This window comes from Bactrocera tryoni, chromosome 2 (genome assembly GCF_016617805.1).
Source record: "Bactrocera tryoni isolate S06 chromosome 2, CSIRO_BtryS06_freeze2, whole genome shotgun sequence".
Classification (NCBI taxonomy): domain Eukaryota; kingdom Metazoa; phylum Arthropoda; class Insecta; order Diptera; family Tephritidae; genus Bactrocera; species Bactrocera tryoni.
The window spans coordinates 70,626,414-70,644,303 of NC_052500.1; the positions used below are offsets into that span (position 1 = coordinate 70,626,414).

General features: G+C 34.8%; 2 protein-coding genes across 2 annotated transcripts; one reads left to right on the forward strand and one right to left on the reverse strand.

Moving 5' to 3' along the window:
• The first annotated feature begins 99 nt into the window (after positions 1–99).
• On the forward strand, positions 100–7,117 carry LOC120769128 (uncharacterized protein YJR142W). The gene is made up of 5 exons (XM_040095994.1): positions 100–354; positions 4,153–4,286; positions 4,354–4,476; positions 4,547–5,084; positions 6,392–7,117. Exons 1-5 carry the CDS (start codon positions 276–278, stop codon positions 6,580–6,582), a joined length of 1,065 nt encoding a protein of 354 aa, XP_039951928.1. The 5' UTR covers positions 100–275; the 3' UTR covers positions 6,583–7,117.
• A 6,585-nt stretch (positions 7,118–13,702) lies between these two features.
• On the reverse strand, positions 13,703–16,692 carry LOC120768358 (probable DNA double-strand break repair Rad50 ATPase). Its single transcript, XM_040095016.1, has 2 exons — positions 14,499–16,692; positions 13,703–14,408 (listed from the first exon to the last, which is right to left on the reverse strand). The coding sequence occupies exons 1-2, from the start codon at positions 16,380–16,382 to the stop codon at positions 13,761–13,763; spliced, it is 2,532 nt and encodes an 843-aa protein (XP_039950950.1). The 5' UTR covers positions 16,383–16,692; the 3' UTR covers positions 13,703–13,760.
• Positions 16,693–17,890: the final 1,198 nt, after the last annotated feature.

Below are 17,890 nucleotides of genomic sequence, written 5' to 3' on the forward strand. Positions count from 1 at the left end.
TAAAAAAACATGATACAAAAACAATAAACTGTCAAAACGAATAGTGACAATTGGCAGTGGCGAACTGTTCTCAACAAACCGAATTCCCATCCCAACAGTCAGTTGTTTTCTGATGTGTTGGTTGTTCTCATCTTTATTGCTGATTTAATTCGGTGCGATTAAATAGAAATTACATTGGGTGAGATTTATAAAAGATTCGAAGGAACTGAAAAATTACATAAAGGCTTTGCGAAAGTACCGTGAGTGGCGTAGTGGAGAAGCTGGGGTTTTTGGCGATGGCTTCAACTGATATAAATGTAAAATTGTCCCGACTTTATCATTTGGCGCAGAAGTTTAACAATTTCTACTTAACAGGTATGCCATAAAAAATATACATATGTACATATTAGTTTTAAAAACTGATAACGCTTATAATATTAAAGAAAAAGTGAAAACTGTACAGCAGTAAATATAATACACATATAAATACAGAATTCCCACGGGCAAAAATAATCATATCCTTTCATCGATTTGTGTACAAACTTAATGTTAGTATGTATGTATGTATGTATGTAAAATTCTGATCAGATTGTCCTTCGGGTATGTATAGCAACACAAGGAACGAAAAAAATATGCATATATTAATATTTCATGGTGAACTAGGACAACCTTATATTTGTTCTAACTTTGGAATATATTATAAAGAATGTTGCAAAGTAGTCATTATCCTGATTAGCTGACTTCATCCATATATGTAGAAAATAGATATGTGGAAATATTTCGTATGGACTTGTCGTAAAACGTGTTAAAAACACATATTATATTTTCATAGTGTGATATTAATTATATTTTACTACCGACTTACTTAAATATACTTAGTATAGTTCTTATACACTACATTTTTTTATAAATTCCTCCAATGTCTTTATTTTGTTCTAAATTTTATGTGTTTTAAGCTCTTGGGTGTGGCCAGTAAGCACAATGTGGCTTATACATAACTAATTCAAAGTGAGAAAGGACAAAGCCGATAATATCCACTATTTACTGTAGATGGTCTCAAATTTTGCACATCGGTATATATTCCTGGTATAACGCCTACCATATATTTCGCAAAGCTGCATTCTGCCCAAAAGATATTCTTTAATAAAACTTTATTTCCCCGTAAATTTATATAAAAAGATAAGCAAATTAAGCGAGAAATCCTCATTTCCTGTCAAATTAAAAAAATTTGTTCGTTGTATTTGCATCCAAAATTGATTAATTCTTTTTGTTGATTTTTTGAATCAATCATCTGATATTGCTCTTATCACCATGAAAAGTATCCATGTAATTATCTTCGGCAATTCGCGTGCCTGTCTGCCCTATTTTATTTTTGTGATAATTCACAAGTGTTTAGACATGATCGTATTTATATACAAATGATGCGTTAATATATTTATGAATAAATTTTGCATTATTTTGCTTGTAATCTTTTTGATTGCGGTTATTTCACATATTTTACTCCCGTCCTTCGCTAATCAATATTCGACGCTTCACTTTCATCTAAGTCATATCATGCGGAATGTGAGTGAATAATGTATGATACGCTAATTGCAATCCATTTCGAATCCAAACATTTGGGGTACCTATTGCATGCACTTATATATGATTATATTTTATGCCCTAAGAGTGCTAATATAAACATAATGATCTCTAAGCTATATTTTAGACATTTTGCGCTATCTTTATTGATTCATATAAAAAAGTTAGAGGTATTAGTATAAAATTGTAAGGTAGTTATTGTTGAAGTTACTAACAACTATTACCTTACATTACACATAAATTGTCTACAATAAAACATAGATACTTGTATACCTGATCCACTTACATACGTGTGTAAAAGTAAAGTAAATATCTTCACTCACACCTTAGATGCGATCTGGTCGCAATTGTGAGTCATAATTCTATATGACGTCGCCTGGCACAGTTGGCAGATAGAGTAATGTACATTCAAGGCATATGCGCTAACATATACACCGAGCTACATTGTTATAAAATGTACATAAGTGCATTCATTATCTTTGGTTGCCAAATAAAGTTTGTTAGCGTGTTTGCCTTTGACAACTACATACTGTTTACATAGAAAGTATGTATGTGTAAGACTAAACTCAATTACTCATTTGATGGCCAACACTTCTACTACAATCTGTGCCAGACCAATAGCATTGTGTCCGGAAGAAGGACCAATAACTTTGTTCACCATACTTGGCGCCATCAACAATTATAATTTTCTAAGTCACCTTGAATGAGCTTGACATTGTGTAGTGTACACACAAAGATTCCTATGTGTCGACCACAAATAGACAAAACGTTGAATATGCATTCACACACAAACATACGTATTTTTATTGCGAGGATCTGCACAGATTGTATCGCTTATAAATAGTACCTGTATATGTAGGAAAGCTATTAGAGAGATGGTTCACTAATAGAATAAAATTGTGAATAGAAACATAATTAACGGGTTTGAAAGGGTTGCTATAATTTCGCTGAGGCTAAATTAAATTTCTAATATCTAATTTATATAAGCAAACAGTTTTATTAAAAATTATCATAAAATAATAAATATGTATTTTTATTATTTTGTACTAATTGACAGCGTTAATGTTTATTTTGTATACATTTGCAATTTTTATTAGATAAATAAATGCTTATAAATCATTGTATACCAGAACTTCAATGGTTACCACTCACGACAGCTGCTAAAAAGTATAGAATATAATTCCATTGTAAATTCTTGAAAGTAGCACGATTGATTGCAATTATATGTATATAAAAGCATATATGTACATACATATGTACGTCAAGTAAAAAGCTTAAAGAATCAGCAATTTATAACCCAGTAATAACTAATTATCTTACTTTGCGCCTTAAAACAATTTATACTTTGAAAACGTTTGATTAAATGGCTTTTCTGCACTTATTTGTTACTTTTCGTATCTGTTTGACATTTTTTACAGCTGCTCATTGCTTATTATTCGCATCTATTATGTGCAAAGTCGCAGTTTATAAACAATTAATTTGCTTGTTTCTCTTTGTTTGACCATTCGTGTGCCAAAAAAACTGGCCAAAGGTATGCATACACATATGTACGTGTAAATACCTTATCTAATTTGCTGTTGCTTTTTTATTTTGTTCAAAAAAAAAAAACGTTAACTTCGTTTGCACCGAAATTATAATGCCCTTCCCAGCAGCATTTTTTATAATATTAAAGGGTATCAAAAGATATTTATTTTGATTTTCTCGTTCAGTTTGCATGGCAGCTATATGCTAAAGTAGTCCAATCTAAACAATATGTTCGAAAATTGTAGCGATTGTCGCTGCCGTAGGCAATAATCCATTCCCACGACGCGTCGCGACGGTGTGGTCTAAGTAACCGGAACGGACCCGGATTTTTATCCGGCCAATGACTGTCAACTCGGCACCATTCCTTGAAATAACGTCAGAAATGTTTTATGCCGCTACAACAACAACAAGAACAATAATAAGCCATTTAAAATTTCGTGAAGATAGTTTGTGAAATAAAAAAGTCTTCGATATAAGAACTTGATCGGTATGTTTGTATGTCAGCTATATACTAAATTGATCTAATATCAGCGATACCGACAAATCAGCAGCTTTTTAGGTAGAAAAGAACATTAGTAAAATTTCGATATCTCAAGAATGCCTAGTTCGGATATATGCTGCCAGACAGACGGCCATAGCTAAATCGATTCATCTCGTCCATTTGACAATTAATATGTATATATAATTCAAAGGATTTCCGACGTTTCCTTCTGGGTATTACAAACTTCCTAACAAAATTAATATACATTGTTCAGGGTATAAAAGAACAATATTTAATTTTTAAATTACGCTCAGTAGGTGGTTATCCTTCTTTTGACAACCTTTAAGTGTCGATTTTTGTAAACAAACGGTAAATTTGTATTAAGTAGTATGCTATTTTATTATATATTATCAATTCTATCAGATCAGAAGTTAAAATTTGCATAGAACAACATTCGAACTACCTCCCTGTCCCTCTCTTCAATTACCAATAACTGGTTTTTATTCATTACTATTTATATGTGTCTATAAAAATTGCATTCTTGATTTTGTTTTAATTTAAATAAATTAATCGACATTCCTTTACAGGTTTTCAAAAGGGAGACATACGTCCATTCCTGGTTGAAGGCGAACAAGTTGGTCTTGTCAAGGCCGATGTCATCAAGCAGCTGCAACGTTATCCCGAAATATTCTGCATACGCAATTGTGAATTTACCAAACAGGTAAGCAGCTACCTGTTAGCAATATTTCTTAAATTAAATATTAAATTAAATTTCATACTTTAAACAGGGTATAGTCGAGTTAAATCCTGCATTCCGTGACTATGCTGAACGCACAAAGCAAGTCGATATAGTATTACGTGATTTACGTTCTAAGGGCATTTTTTCCGCACTCCAAGGTTGGCGTGATGAGGTAATTCCAACTATTTGTTTACCATATAAGCTGCACTTATGTATAATAAGAATTTTTCAATGCATTACAGTATTATGAAGTGAAATCGGAGTATCGTAGCCTATTGAAAATGGATCGTTCGGCCACACCATTATTTGGTGTACGCAAATATGGTGTAGATATTAATGGTTATGTACAACATCCAACGCAGGGTCTTTGTATTTGGCTACAACAACGTTCTAATACCAAAGAGACATGGCCGGGTAAATGGGATAATATGGTTGGCGGCGGTTTATCGGTGGGCTATGGCATTAAAGAGACTGCTATTAAAGAGGCAGCTGAAGAGGCATCCATTCCAAGTGATCTGGTCAAAAATCTCGTTTCAGCCGGTTGTGTTTCATTCTTTTTCGAAAGTGATCAAGGTTTATTCCCAAATACCGAATATGTTTTCGATTTAGAGCTTCCATTGGATTTTGTACCACAAAATGCTGATGGTGAGGTGCAAGCTTTTGAGCTATTACCAGCCAAAGAATGTGTGGAACGTGTATTTACACCGGATTTCAAGACAACCAGCTGTCCGGTGGTTATCGATTTTCTAATCAGACATGGCTATATAACGCCTGAAAATGGTGAGTGCTCGTTGTCAAAGCTATATATTGTGTTTACAGAGGTTTATTTTATTTTTTTTTTTTTATTTCTGATGTTATGTTAATAATTTTTGTTCCCTTGATGGTGGTTATTAAGTTTGAAGTTTGAAACATCCAGCAGAAAACGCGTAAGACCTGAGCTGAGTCGGTTTAACCATGTCCGTCCGTCTATTTCTACAAACGCAAACTAGTCACTCACTTTTTGCAGTCTTTGAGATATCGGTCTAAAATATATCTATCCTTTCCTCACGAAGACGCTGCTCATTTGCCGGAACCGCCAATATCGAGCAACTCTTAAATATAACTGCCATTGAAATTGATCGTAACAAAAGAAGTCGTTCTATCGAACATTTTTTGATTGGAAAAAGTATCTTCACGAAATTCGGCATGGATCAAGGCAGCGCATTGATCTACGAAAAAAAAATTGCCGTTCCCACGGCAGTCGGGTCTACGTAACGGGAGCGTACCCGGATTTTTATTCGGCTAAGGACTGTCAGTTCGGCAGAACTCTGCCCCTACAACAACAACAACAACAAAAAATTGCTCAGATTGGTCACTTATAGAATATCACTGCCATACAACCGACCTATTAAAATCAAATCCTTGTATTGAAAACTTTTTTATTTTACGATATATCTTCACGAAATTTGGCAAGAATTTCTTCGAACAATTTGTTCAAATCGTACCACTATAGCATATAGCTGTCATACAAACTGCTCAATCAAAATCAAGTCCTTGTTTTAGAAACTTTATTATTTGACAAGGTATCTTCACAAAGTTGTGCAGGGCTTATTATTTAAGGGAACGATACAATCTCTGAACATATCTTTTAGATCAGACCACTATATCGGATAGCTGTCATACAAACAGCGATAAAGATCTTTTTATACCCTTTTCAGCTATATGAAATGCAGCTGTGAAGGGTATTATAGCGTCGGCGCTGTCGGAGTTAATGTTTTTTATTTTTAATTTTTTTTAGTATTTATTTTTTTATTTTTATTTTTTTTAAGGTTAGGTTAATGATTTTTTTAGTATTATAAAAGTCAATATTTAGCTCATTAGGCTCTACGTTTATTATAATTCAGTTTTCAATATATTACTATTTTACATTTTTTAAGGTTAGGTTATTGATTTTTTTTGTTATAAAAGTCAGTATTCACCTCATTAGGCTTTATGTTTATTATAATTTAGTTTTCTATATATTACTAGTTACAAATCAGTTTACTTTTAAAAGTAATGCCTTTTTGCTCACTTAAATTGTATTTAATTTTCCATTTTTTTTCTTGCAGAAGTTCATTTCACACAAATCATTGAGTTATTACATGTGCCACTACAGTCGCTCTACACGTACAAGTCCGTTTTGGAGCAAAAACAAAAACTCAAACAACAAAATCAATCGCAACAACAATCGCATCTTGCCAATAATATTAAAACCATTGAAAATGGACACAACAATAAAGATGCCACAATAAACAATTAAAAGATAATGTGCAAAAAGCAAAAAGAAAAAAAAAACAAAAACAATATTATTATATAAATATGTATAACAAAGACATAACAATTGCTGATTAAAAGTAAAACAATTTTTTGGTAGTAAACGATTTGAAAACAGACTGCGTATTTTACATTTACGCTCGTAGGTATTTACATACAAACAAAACGAATTAATGTATTTGCTGTTTATACATATAAATACAAACGTATATATACAATATAAAACAAAAACACATAGTTTAGAAGATTTATTGTATTCTGCGAATGAGCTATTTTGCTGCGAGTCCTGCGTGGAGAATGCTAGAAGCTTGTGAGATTCTCAAATATCTATATACCTACGCCACCTAGGCCACTAATTTCGTATGCCTATTCGTTTAATTGCTGACTTAAAGAAATTTGCTATGTTAAAGACAATTGAATAAGAGAAAAATATGTAAAACGTTTCGTGTAACGAAAAACTCGTTTGTAGCAAGCGAGAAAAAATTATAATGTTTAGCAATAAATTGACTTTTTCAAATTTATGTAATTTTTTTTTCTAATGTTTTTGATAATGAAAAAAATTGCTAATTTTGCTTAGAGTTTAAAACAACGCACTTATTATAAATAAAAGTACATATATTTATGTTTGTAAAGGCTATTGTGAGCATAATTAAATTACTACTTGTTTGTTTTTAGAAAATTTATTGTGCAACTTATTGTTATTTCCTATGTTTATTGACAATTACACTTTTATTTAACGAAATGGCGCGCTATGTGGACTTATGATTGTCAAATATAACTATTTATTATTTTCTCAAAATGTTGTTCTTTTTTATTTATTATTATACATATGTATATTCAAATATTTTTTGTTTTTCATTTTTTTATTTTGTATTTAATTTTTTTTGCACTTTTTCAATTTTTTTTCGTTTTTGTACTTTTTTAGTATTAGATAATTAGATATTTTTTGCTGGTATTTTTAAATTATTTTAGTTTTTTTTTTGGTAATTTTGTGTATTTTTGTTATTTATATTATTTTTTATTTTTTTTTTAAGATTTTTTTAAATTTAAAAAAAAATTTTTTTTATTAATTATATTTTTAAGCTATTTTTATTTATTATATATTTTGTCTTTTTTTAAATTAATATTTTCTTTTAATGTTTTTCACTTTATTATTATTTTTTAATGTTTTTTTTTGTTTTCTTACCTAAACCGGTAAAGGGCGGGTCAAACTGTATTTGCATTCATGCACGCGTTATTATGTCGATATAAAATGTAGTAATTGTAATTTATGTAAACGTTTTTGAACATTTTATCACTGCGTAACAATATATACATACATTTATATATACATATATATATAGTGTACGAAAAAAATATATATAAATAAAATGCACCACATTTTTAAAAGAAATAACGAATAATATGAAGGCTTAATGTTTTAATTATATGTTTATAATGTATTTAAAAAAGTTTATAAAACAAGGCACGTGCATATATACTTAGTATATAAAAGACAAACAGTTAAATAAGTATATATGTTAATGTAGATGTTCTTACGTGGCATACATATATATTCATAAATCAATACAATAATTTATGCTACTGATATTAGATAATGTGTGTATGTACCAAATATAAGGCTGGCTGACGTACTGATTTTGTCAAAAATTGTCGAAATTTAACGAAGTTGTTTGGAAAATTTCGCAAATTAGAGTTTTTAAACTTCATATTTTTACTTCAACTTTGTTGACACTTTTAACATTCTTTCGTTGCAATTGAATTTGTTGGCTGATAATTTGTACGTTCCAAACTAAATTTTTTGCTTTATAAATATTTTTTTCTTCTTGCAGTTAAGCACACATGTACTTAAATTATTATTATTTTTTAATAATTATGCCGTGAAAACAGTTATTGATTTTGTTGTAGCAACCAAAGACTTTTCACTAATATTTCGGGAGACTACTAAAGAGGCGACTTGCCCTGAGCAGATAAAGATCGGAGTCCACGCCGTAAATTACTGTCGATTATAGTGGAAATGGTTGCGAACTTTTATTATTTTTGTTAATATTTTTTGGTGACTTATTTATCAAAAAAAAAAAAAAATATTTAAAAAATTATTCAATTTTAATATATTGAAAATATTTTAATTTAATTTTTGTAAAAAATGTTTTAATTGACATTTATTAAAAAGTGTTTCCATTTTTATTTATTCAAAACATGTTTTAATTTACATTTTTAAAAAAGTTTTAATTTAAATTTATTAAATTTAAATATTTTTTTATTTAAATAAATATATGTATATACATATATTTAATATGAACTAAATACTTTTCCTTTTAAATTTAATAACTTTTTCTTTATTTAAATTAAATAATTTTTTATTTAAATTAATTATTTTTTTCATTTTATTTAATAACATTTTTGTTTTTAATTTGAATTAATTTTTTTTGTAATTATTTTGTAATGAAAATAATTGCTAATTTTGCTTAGAGTTTAAAACAACGCACTTATTATAAATAAAAGTACATACATATATTTATGTTTGTAAAGGCTATTGCAGCAGAATTAAACTATTACTTTTTTGTTTTTAGAAAATTTATTGTGCAACGTATTGTTATTTCCTATGTTTTTTTATTTTAAATAAATTGTTTTAATATTTTTTTGTCAATTTAACTTAATTGATTTGAATTAAATATATTTTTTTTTCATTATATTAATTTTTTTATTGAATTAATTTTTTTTTAGATTAAAAAATTGTTGAAATTTCATTTTTTATTAAAATTAAATAATAATTTTAGCCATTACACAATATTTAAAAATGTAATAATTTTACAAATTTATGATTATTTAAATATTTATCAACTTTACAAATTTCAGTACGCGGCAGCCCTGTGTATCAAAGTGCTCAAAACACGTGTTTTTTTTTTATTAAAATATTTTTAAAAATAAATTTTAGTTTAATTATGAATTACGAATATTAAAATAATAACGAACTTACATTTTTACTGAAAAATAAACAAAAAATTTAATTCATTTCATATTGTGTAATTAATGCAGTGTATAAATTCGAAGTGAGTTGGGAGGATTGTTGTAAATCTTTTTATGTGCAATTTTTTATATATTCAAATGTACATACATGCATATGACTCTGCTAACGCTTTAATTTGTAAATAATTACGTTATATTTTGTTTTTTGCTAAAATTGCCCATAAACTTCAAGCAAAGTAAAATCTGCTTCAGGATTCTGTATTACAAAGATTTTGATTTAAAACTGCCGAGCATGCTGTTAGATGATATCTTAAATTCAGGTAAATTACTGTTATATTTTGTATACATAATTGAAGTCCGGATTTTCAAATAAATTTGCAGATAAATTTTATTTGGAAACTGACGTGAAAAATTTACTCAAAGCAACTACGTAAATTTCAAGCAAGCTAGTATTTCATGTAAATCAACAGGTACATACATACAGTGAAAGCATACTACGAATTTTAATATTGTATATGCCCATATGTACATATGTATAAACCAAATGATCAAATTGTACCCGCACTGGACCATATAAACCAAATTGGTACTTATTTATGGCTTTGTAAAGTTTGATCTGTTGTCAATTAATATGTGTTTGACAGTTGTTTGTTTACGACGGGTAAGGTTTGCTGGCGATTTTTACCAAAAATATCGATCAATTAGTTTGCTTGAAATGTTGAATTTCCAATGGAATTATGGCAACAAAGACTTTGAAAATATTGCAAAAGAGTTTTGGCGAGTCTACTTTATCAAGAACACTCAAATAGCACAAGACATTCCGTGAAGGGCGTGAAAACGTTGAAAACTTGCCTCTGTTAATAACTATACATATGTAACATAGAAAAAGCGAAAGACAATGCTTGCAAATCGTCGTGTCATCCGTTAATCGACTAAAATTATGATTTTTCATGTTTTATCACCAACGAGGAACGCATCCAAATTTATATAGCTCTGATGAAGTCGTACTCAACCTAAAACCTAACCGAGTTTATTTGTGGGTTTTATATAAGTTTAGACCTTATTACAGAGACAAAAGTTCTGGATCTTGAAAAGAAATTTCTAAAGTTATTTTAATACATACATACATTGTTACAAAAAAAGCAACCGGATATTGAAATTCCCTAGGTAAATGATATTTAAATATGGTGGGACTGTCCTTAATTACTATGCCAAGTATGAGCACGATCTGTCAAATAGATTGCTTACAGCAGCTGCCTAAGTGGATACACCTTAGTACTGTCTTGCGATTTTTGCAATGGATTCGTGTGCGAAAACGTTGTGAATTTAGAAAACGGCTTACGGTCATAAAGTTGTATCAAAAACACAAGCCTACGAGTGGTAAAAAGTCTTCAAAGACGGACGAGAGATCGTAGAAGACATGCCTCCTTCTGGTCGACCCTCGGCATCTTCAACTGTTGAAAATATTAAAAATGTGGAGGATATGGTGCGTGAAAATTTTCAGGCAAGTGTTAGAGATTTTGGGCATGAAACGCGTTCTTGCTCGACTCGTCCCGATAATGCTGAATTTTTTTTAGAAAGAGTACCGTAAACAGGTCTCTTTGGACATGGAGAGCATTAAAACTGCCGATGAGACATGGATTCATGAGTTTGACATGCAAACAAGTCATCAATAATCAGAATGGTACCCGGAAATTCACTAAAGGAGCTGAAGGCCATCCCAAAAAATGCTTATGAAAAGTGTCTCGAGGACTGGAAAAATCGTTGGCCAAACTACCTGTATCTTTCATTCCAGCTTTGCTTTTCGAGAGGCTCCTTTTCATAGCCATTTTTCAATAGCTTTACAAAAAAAAAATTTATTTGGAAGCAAGCTCGAATAATTAACTAGCTCAATTTCTTTTTCTGAAGTCTATGACAAGACATCCCTTATTTACATCGAGCTGCAATTTCTCTATTCCGGTAAGGACTAGCACTTTCTTACCATAAATTTTTAAGGCTTATTTTTAGCCCTCAATATCACCACCACCCATTTGAGAATATCGTTTTGCATTCTCGTAATTTGTTGCACTTGAAGTGGGATATATTAATCCAACGCTGTGTGTTTAAGTACCGAATTTATATTTAAAGTTAACGGACACTTTGTCACCCAAGTCAAGTGACGCTATGAACTTCATCTTAAAAGCGCGCACGTTATGATCTAAAATCTTCTGCTTACCCAGTCTAATACACCCAAGTCAGCTATGCCTAACGCTGATCGTAAAATAATGATTATACTGACAAAGTAATCAAAAAGTAAAAGACTTTTCGAAAGGCGCACGTGCAGCGCAAACGAACCGTAACTGCAACTGCCATTATGCGCCGTGCGACTTTTGGTGTGAAAAAGAATTCTTAATGCGCCGCAGCGTTGTAACTCGACACACACCGGTTAGTATGCCAAAGTAGGCACAGCAATTAGAACATCTGCCGAAATTGCTTACATACATACATACATATGTACATAATTGCTCCTTCCTTCCTTCCTTCACTGCCCCCTAGTGTTCTGTATATGCTTTCCTACACTAGCAGCCATCAGCCGTTGAGTTCTTAGCGCTTGTCAGCCAAACAAAGGCGCTGCTTTGACGGACGGAAGTGTGTCGCAATTTCTTGTTTTGTTACCTTTCAACGGACTGTGCTGGTATGTGATGTATGTATGCAATCGTATAGAGTTGGGTTCGCGGCATTTTGTTTACCCACCCCTTTGTGCGCTTACAAAGGTCGATAGTAGTGCGGCGCGGCAGGCAGTCATAGGATTATTGCGCAATTGTGCAGTTATGTAACGGAGATTTCTTCAATTCTTCAATTGCATACCTTTACAACGAACGAGTTTACCTTCTTGCCCTGTATCTCAACAGCAAAACGTGGGAAAGTGATTTTTTTCGCAATAAATCACACAACTACTCATTATACCCCTAGTTTTGGTTTGGTTGGGTTAGTCTGGTAGGCCAATGAGCCACGCATAGACCAGTTTTGGTATTTTGTGCCTGCTCTAGGCCTTTCCTACAGTCTTCTCGACCTATCAGCTACTCTGCATTACCATCATCTCTTCTATCGAGTGTCAGAGCGAATTTTGTGTACTTCCGATTTACCGTTTTACTCGTACATAACTGTTGCAGTTTTGTATCCAGGTTGATCGTTCCGTCGTAGTTTGATTTTCTTCACCATGATTCCGTCCATATCGTCATTAATTCATGGTTTCCCCAATGTTGATCACGTTTTCGGGTGTTGGCCGTGCACCATTCTCGACAATCTCGTCCACTATCTTCTTGCCATCGAAGCTGTGTGACCTGGCACCTAGTAGAAGTGAAGTAATTTCAACAACTTCTGGCAACACTTTGTACTACTGTCCTGCTTCCCAAGACCATCTTTTTCTATGTTTACTGTGAACCTTCTTTCCCAGTGCCGGACCGCCTTTACCCGCAGCGCTATTCCCGAAGGTTCTATGTGTGTACAGTTAGTAGTCGTCCCGCCAATTTTGAGCAGTTTTCAGCGAAGACGTCAATATTTGGCAGATTTAGCACTAATTCAAGAACCGTCGTCGGAGTTGTTCTTAAAGCTCCGTTTACGCACAGCGCGGCGAGCCTCTGAACCTTTTGCATTGGCTTCCGGCACCGTAGAGCAGAATAGGTCTTACAATAGCTGTGTAGCACCAGTGAAAGAGAAAGGGAGAGAGCCCAAGATTGTGATGAGCATCTGCTTACACATATACATATAAGGCATTGCTAGCCTATCTCATTCTTTCTTCCACAATGTGCTTTCACAGCAGCTTGCTATCCAAGATAGAGAGAGTTTTGTTCCATTTATCGAAGAGATCCTCCAAGGAGGAATTGTGTGCTTTCTTGTGAACACCAGCGGATCCGCTTTCTCCTGGTTCAACCCCAGACCTACTTACGATGCTCAATTCTGGACTGTTTTGAGAGTGGTGATCATAATACTGCTAATGATCTGCAGATACCTACCCGTCATTATACTCCTAACTGCTGGCAAAAGAATCACACGAATTTTGAATTTCGAAAGTACCGTTTTTCATTATTTTAAGTAAATGGTAAATATTTATTAAAAAAATAAATAAATCTTACAAGCAATGTAAAGTTCCTTACATAAGCGAAATCGACCAAAGTGTGGACTTGGTCTCGTCTCAGCCATTCCCCCACCCCTCTACATATTACGCGCCTTCAGCACTTGCTTCTGCGGACTGCATATGTTCTCTTTGCCGGGGAAAAGTACGGTCTTCTTGGGTGTGGTGCGTGGTGTGCGCGGCGTCTTTGGCGTGCGCGGTGTACGTGGTGTGCCAACATTAGATCCAGGTGCGGTCGATAGTGTTATCGTCTTGTTGGCGGGTGATGATGGTGTCATGCAGCTGCGCGACTTCTTTGTGCTGTTCGGCGTGGTTGGTTTCAACAAATCGTTGATTTCGTTGCTGCTCTCGGTGCGAACACATTTATCGCTGCTGGATGAGCTCAATAGCCAAGAGGCGATCTTATCACATTCAGCGCGCAACTCGGTATCGATGAGTAGATCTTCGATCTTTTGCAAATCTGTGCTATTCTCGCGTTTTGTGATGCCCTCTTCGACTTTGGACTTGAGCGCGATATTCTCCAATTTCAGTTGTTCACATTCGTCGCGCACCTTATGCAGTGACTTCTCTTTGCTGTCGAGTTCCAGTTGTGCAAATTGCAGCACGGTGGCGAATTCATCCAATGCCTTCTTCATATCCTGCATATACAGCTCACGTGATTCGTCCTTGCGCTTCAGCTCATTGTACATGTCCAGGTAGTGTGCGACATCTGTCGTATTGATGCGCTCCTGGAATGAGGTAGCAATTTTATTGAATTTTGCCAAAGTGTCCTCTTCCGAGGTAATTATATCATTGAATAGGTGCTCTTTAATAGATACCTCTTGTTGTAGTGTTTGCGAAGACTGGCATAGTGTCTTCAATGCGGTTTCCGCTTCGGTGTGATTATTGCGCAGGGTCTCCAATTCGGCTTGCAGCGTCAAATAGCTTTGCTCCAAAGCGCCCTTAGCCAACTGCACTGATTCCAGTTCGGCGCGGAATTGTTCGACATCCGCATCGGATTTCTTCAAACGTTCCATCAATATATTGACCGTGGAACGTGTATTACTCAAGGTTAATTGATAGTTGTACTTTTCGGTAATGACTTTCGCCATATCTTGTTTCAAATCAACAACTTGTTTTTGCAATGTATCCGTCAGCTGTATGTAATAGTCGATGCCATTTCGTAGTTGTTCTTCATATTTTTGTATCTTCTCATCGCGATCGCGCAACATGTCATTCGTGGTCTCCAGCAAGACCATAACATCTTGCTTCTCCAGCTCCACTTTTATAATCTCGTTTTCGGCCAATTTCTGACGCTTATCGAGCTCGGCGCGCCAATACTGCTTCTCACGTTCGAGCGCATTCTCCAAATCGGACTCTAGTTTCTGTACTTTCTGCTCCGCCTGCTCCTCAGCGCTGCGCACCTTCTCTTCGGCAGTCTCGATCAGTTGCTCTTTCTCCAACAACTTCGCCTTTTCGCGACACAACTGACGTATGGTATCGCAATGCGCATCGATCTCGCAATTCTTATCCAACAGCTCATCCTGCAGCGACTTGATGAGCTCACATTTGCTTGCCAAGTCATTTTTCAAAGTGCTGCGCTCCTTCTTCAGACACTCCATTTCGTTTTGTGTGATCTTATGCTCTTGCGCATACGCCAAAGCATCGCGTTCGATTTGCTTCTGCAATTCAGCCAAGTCCCGACTAAGCGACTCGTTGGTGTTGCGCAAATTCTGTATGAGTTCAGTGTCTTTCTGTGCGTGCTCTTCGTGTGTTGCAAGCTTTTCGCGCGCTTCACTGATCTCCAGCTGCAACGCGTCAATTTTGTGCTGTTTGATTTTCTCTTCCAGACATTGTTGCTGTGCCTCTTGCTGCAGCGTGGCATTCTGCGACTTCAGCTCGTCGATAAAAGCTTGCAATTCCGCCAACTCATCAGTATGACGCGCTATGAGCGTATTCATCTCCTGCACCGTTTTGTTGCAATTCTCTGTGAGCGCCACATTTTCGGCGCTCAGTCGATCATTCAACTCTTTGTGCGCGACGTTTTCCGTTTGTAGTGCATGTATTAGATTTTCGGTTTTCGCCACAACACTAGCGTTCTCCTCGCGCAATTTCTGCTCAGTCTCCTTCAGTTGTTCCACATGACGTTTGAGCACATCAATCTGACTCATATAACTCTCGAGCAGCTCATTCTTTTTGCGTATCTCTTGTTGTAGCGCCTCTTTACCTTTAAGGCGACTACCGCCCGACTTTGTCACATCCTTCACCGGTGTTGTTGTGGCCGAATGCAAGGGCGTAGAACTGGCGGTACCACCATTATTGTTGTTGGCGACATTTACTGTGCTTGCCTCGGTTGGGTTATGGCGAAAGCGTAAACGTTGCGGCAGCGATGGCGTACGAAAGAGTCGCAAACCTTTAGATTTTTTGTCGTCCTTCACGGCGCTATCCTTCGGTATGGCGAACTCCTTCGCCTCCTTGCTGTTAGTGGCGAAGCGCACGGCGTCTTTAAAGAATTTCTCGATCTGCTCTTTGCGTTCGGTGTGTCCTGCGCTGGTCGCCGCTGTGCTGTTGGTGGTTGTTATAGCGGCGGTGGCGGCATTTATACATTTGCTCGGTGTATTAACTGTGCAGGCGTCAGTGACCAAGCGCGCGGCTGCGGGTGAGTTGGCGCAATCGACATCGACGTCGTTGAAGCGTTTTAGCTTGGCCTTAGAGAAAGACATTTTTGGTAGTTGCTGTTGCTGTTGGTTTTTGGCAGTTGGTGGCTGGTTGTTGTTGTTGTCTATTAACAGTTGGTAGCTGGTTGTTGTTGTCTATTACCAATTGGTAGCTGGTTGTTGTCTGTGAGCAGTTGGTTGCTGGTTCTTGGTTAGTGTGGTGTGCTGCGTGGCAGTTGTTGCGTGAAAGATTGTGGCGATAAGCAAAGAGGGCTGACGCAAATGTTTGGATACACCACAAAACGACCGTTATTTTAATTTCTCATATATATTTTTTCGAATTTCGTGTTCTTTCGTAAGCGCGTTTCGTGTAATTTTCAATTTTGTTTCAACACACATTGAGTTTAGCGAAAATAATAAATTTATTTTCCAATAAGAAAACAAGCAACAGTTTAAACAAAAACTTAAAGATTTCAATAAACAAAACTGTAATAATTTAACAAAGTTTTTTCTGCTATTTTTTGGTTCAAAAAAACACTAAAAACACACGTTTACTGTTTCGGCATTGGCGCTGTAGGAAACCCTCTTCTTTGGCGTAGAAAAGTTCCTATTCGTTTGACTGTAGAATCCTAACTGTTTCCATTAGATCGACGATCGTGCCAAACACAGCTCTGTTGTCGCGCTTGGCAGCGCTGCGTTGCGCGGCTCGGTGGTGGTTTTACTGCTATTTTTGTTGTGCAAAGGTGGTGGTTTTTACCTTGTAACTTTCTTTAGTGTGTTTTGTTTTGAAATGAAAGGCGCCGTTGCGGATGAAGGAGAAACCTACGAAATGGAACAAAAACAAGAAAATTAGCCCTGCTTGTAAGTAAGCCAATGCGCACCGGAGCTATTGCAGTCCTTTACTTATTCGCTAACACAAGTTATTTTGCTACGTACATACAAATATATAAATATATAAATATATACAAATATATAGTATGTATAACTGATAAGGTATGCGTATGGCTGTTCATTCTTGTAGAATACAATAGCTTTCCATTCCTTTGTTGGCACAGAGTTAAGTTTGAATGCAGAAAAATGCGCGCAACTTCTCCGCGCTCATGGGTGTTACCGGAAGGAAGCTCAAAATAAATGCTATAATCAAATTTAATGCGTTTTGCGATCGCTTATGAAATACTGGAATATACTATGTCATATAATAAGCTTGTATATGTATGTAAAGAAGTATGTATACTCACTTTTAGACATACATATATGAACATAAGTATATACATACATTGTATGTCTATAAGCATATCCTTCGATATTCATATATCAACTGAAAAAAAGTATTTTTTGATAATCTGGAGTTCAAAGGCCTACAAATTTTAATTCTATACTTAATAAATCCATTCCCATTTATTAAACCCGCTTAATTGAATCACTTTTCTTCTTTATTGACGTAGACACCGCTTACGCGGTTATAGCCGAGTTAACAACCGCGCACCAGTCGTTTTTTCTTTTCGCTATGTGACGCCAATTGTATATTCCAAGCGAAGCCAGGTCTTTCTACACTTGGGCCTTCCAACGGAGTG

Excerpts from the sequence above, each read along its gene's own strand:
- LOC120769128 (XM_040095994.1), top strand. The coding sequence starts at position 276 with ATGGCTTCAACTGATATAAATGTAAAATTGTCCCGACTTTATCATTTG. Across the intron at positions 355-4,152 it reads TAACAATTTCTACTTAACAG|GTTTTCAAAAGGGAGACATA; the intron begins GTATGCCATAAA and ends ATTCCTTTACAG. Across the intron at positions 4,287-4,353 it reads ATTGTGAATTTACCAAACAG|GGTATAGTCGAGTTAAATCC; the intron begins GTAAGCAGCTAC and ends TACTTTAAACAG.
- LOC120768358 (XM_040095016.1), bottom strand. The coding sequence starts at position 16,382 with ATGTCTTTCTCTAAGGCCAAGCTAAAACGCTTCAACGACGTCGATGTC. Across the intron at positions 14,409-14,498 it reads CGCAAACACTACAACAAGAG|GAGCGCATCAATACGACAGA; the intron begins GTATCTATTAAA and ends ACCTCATTCCAG.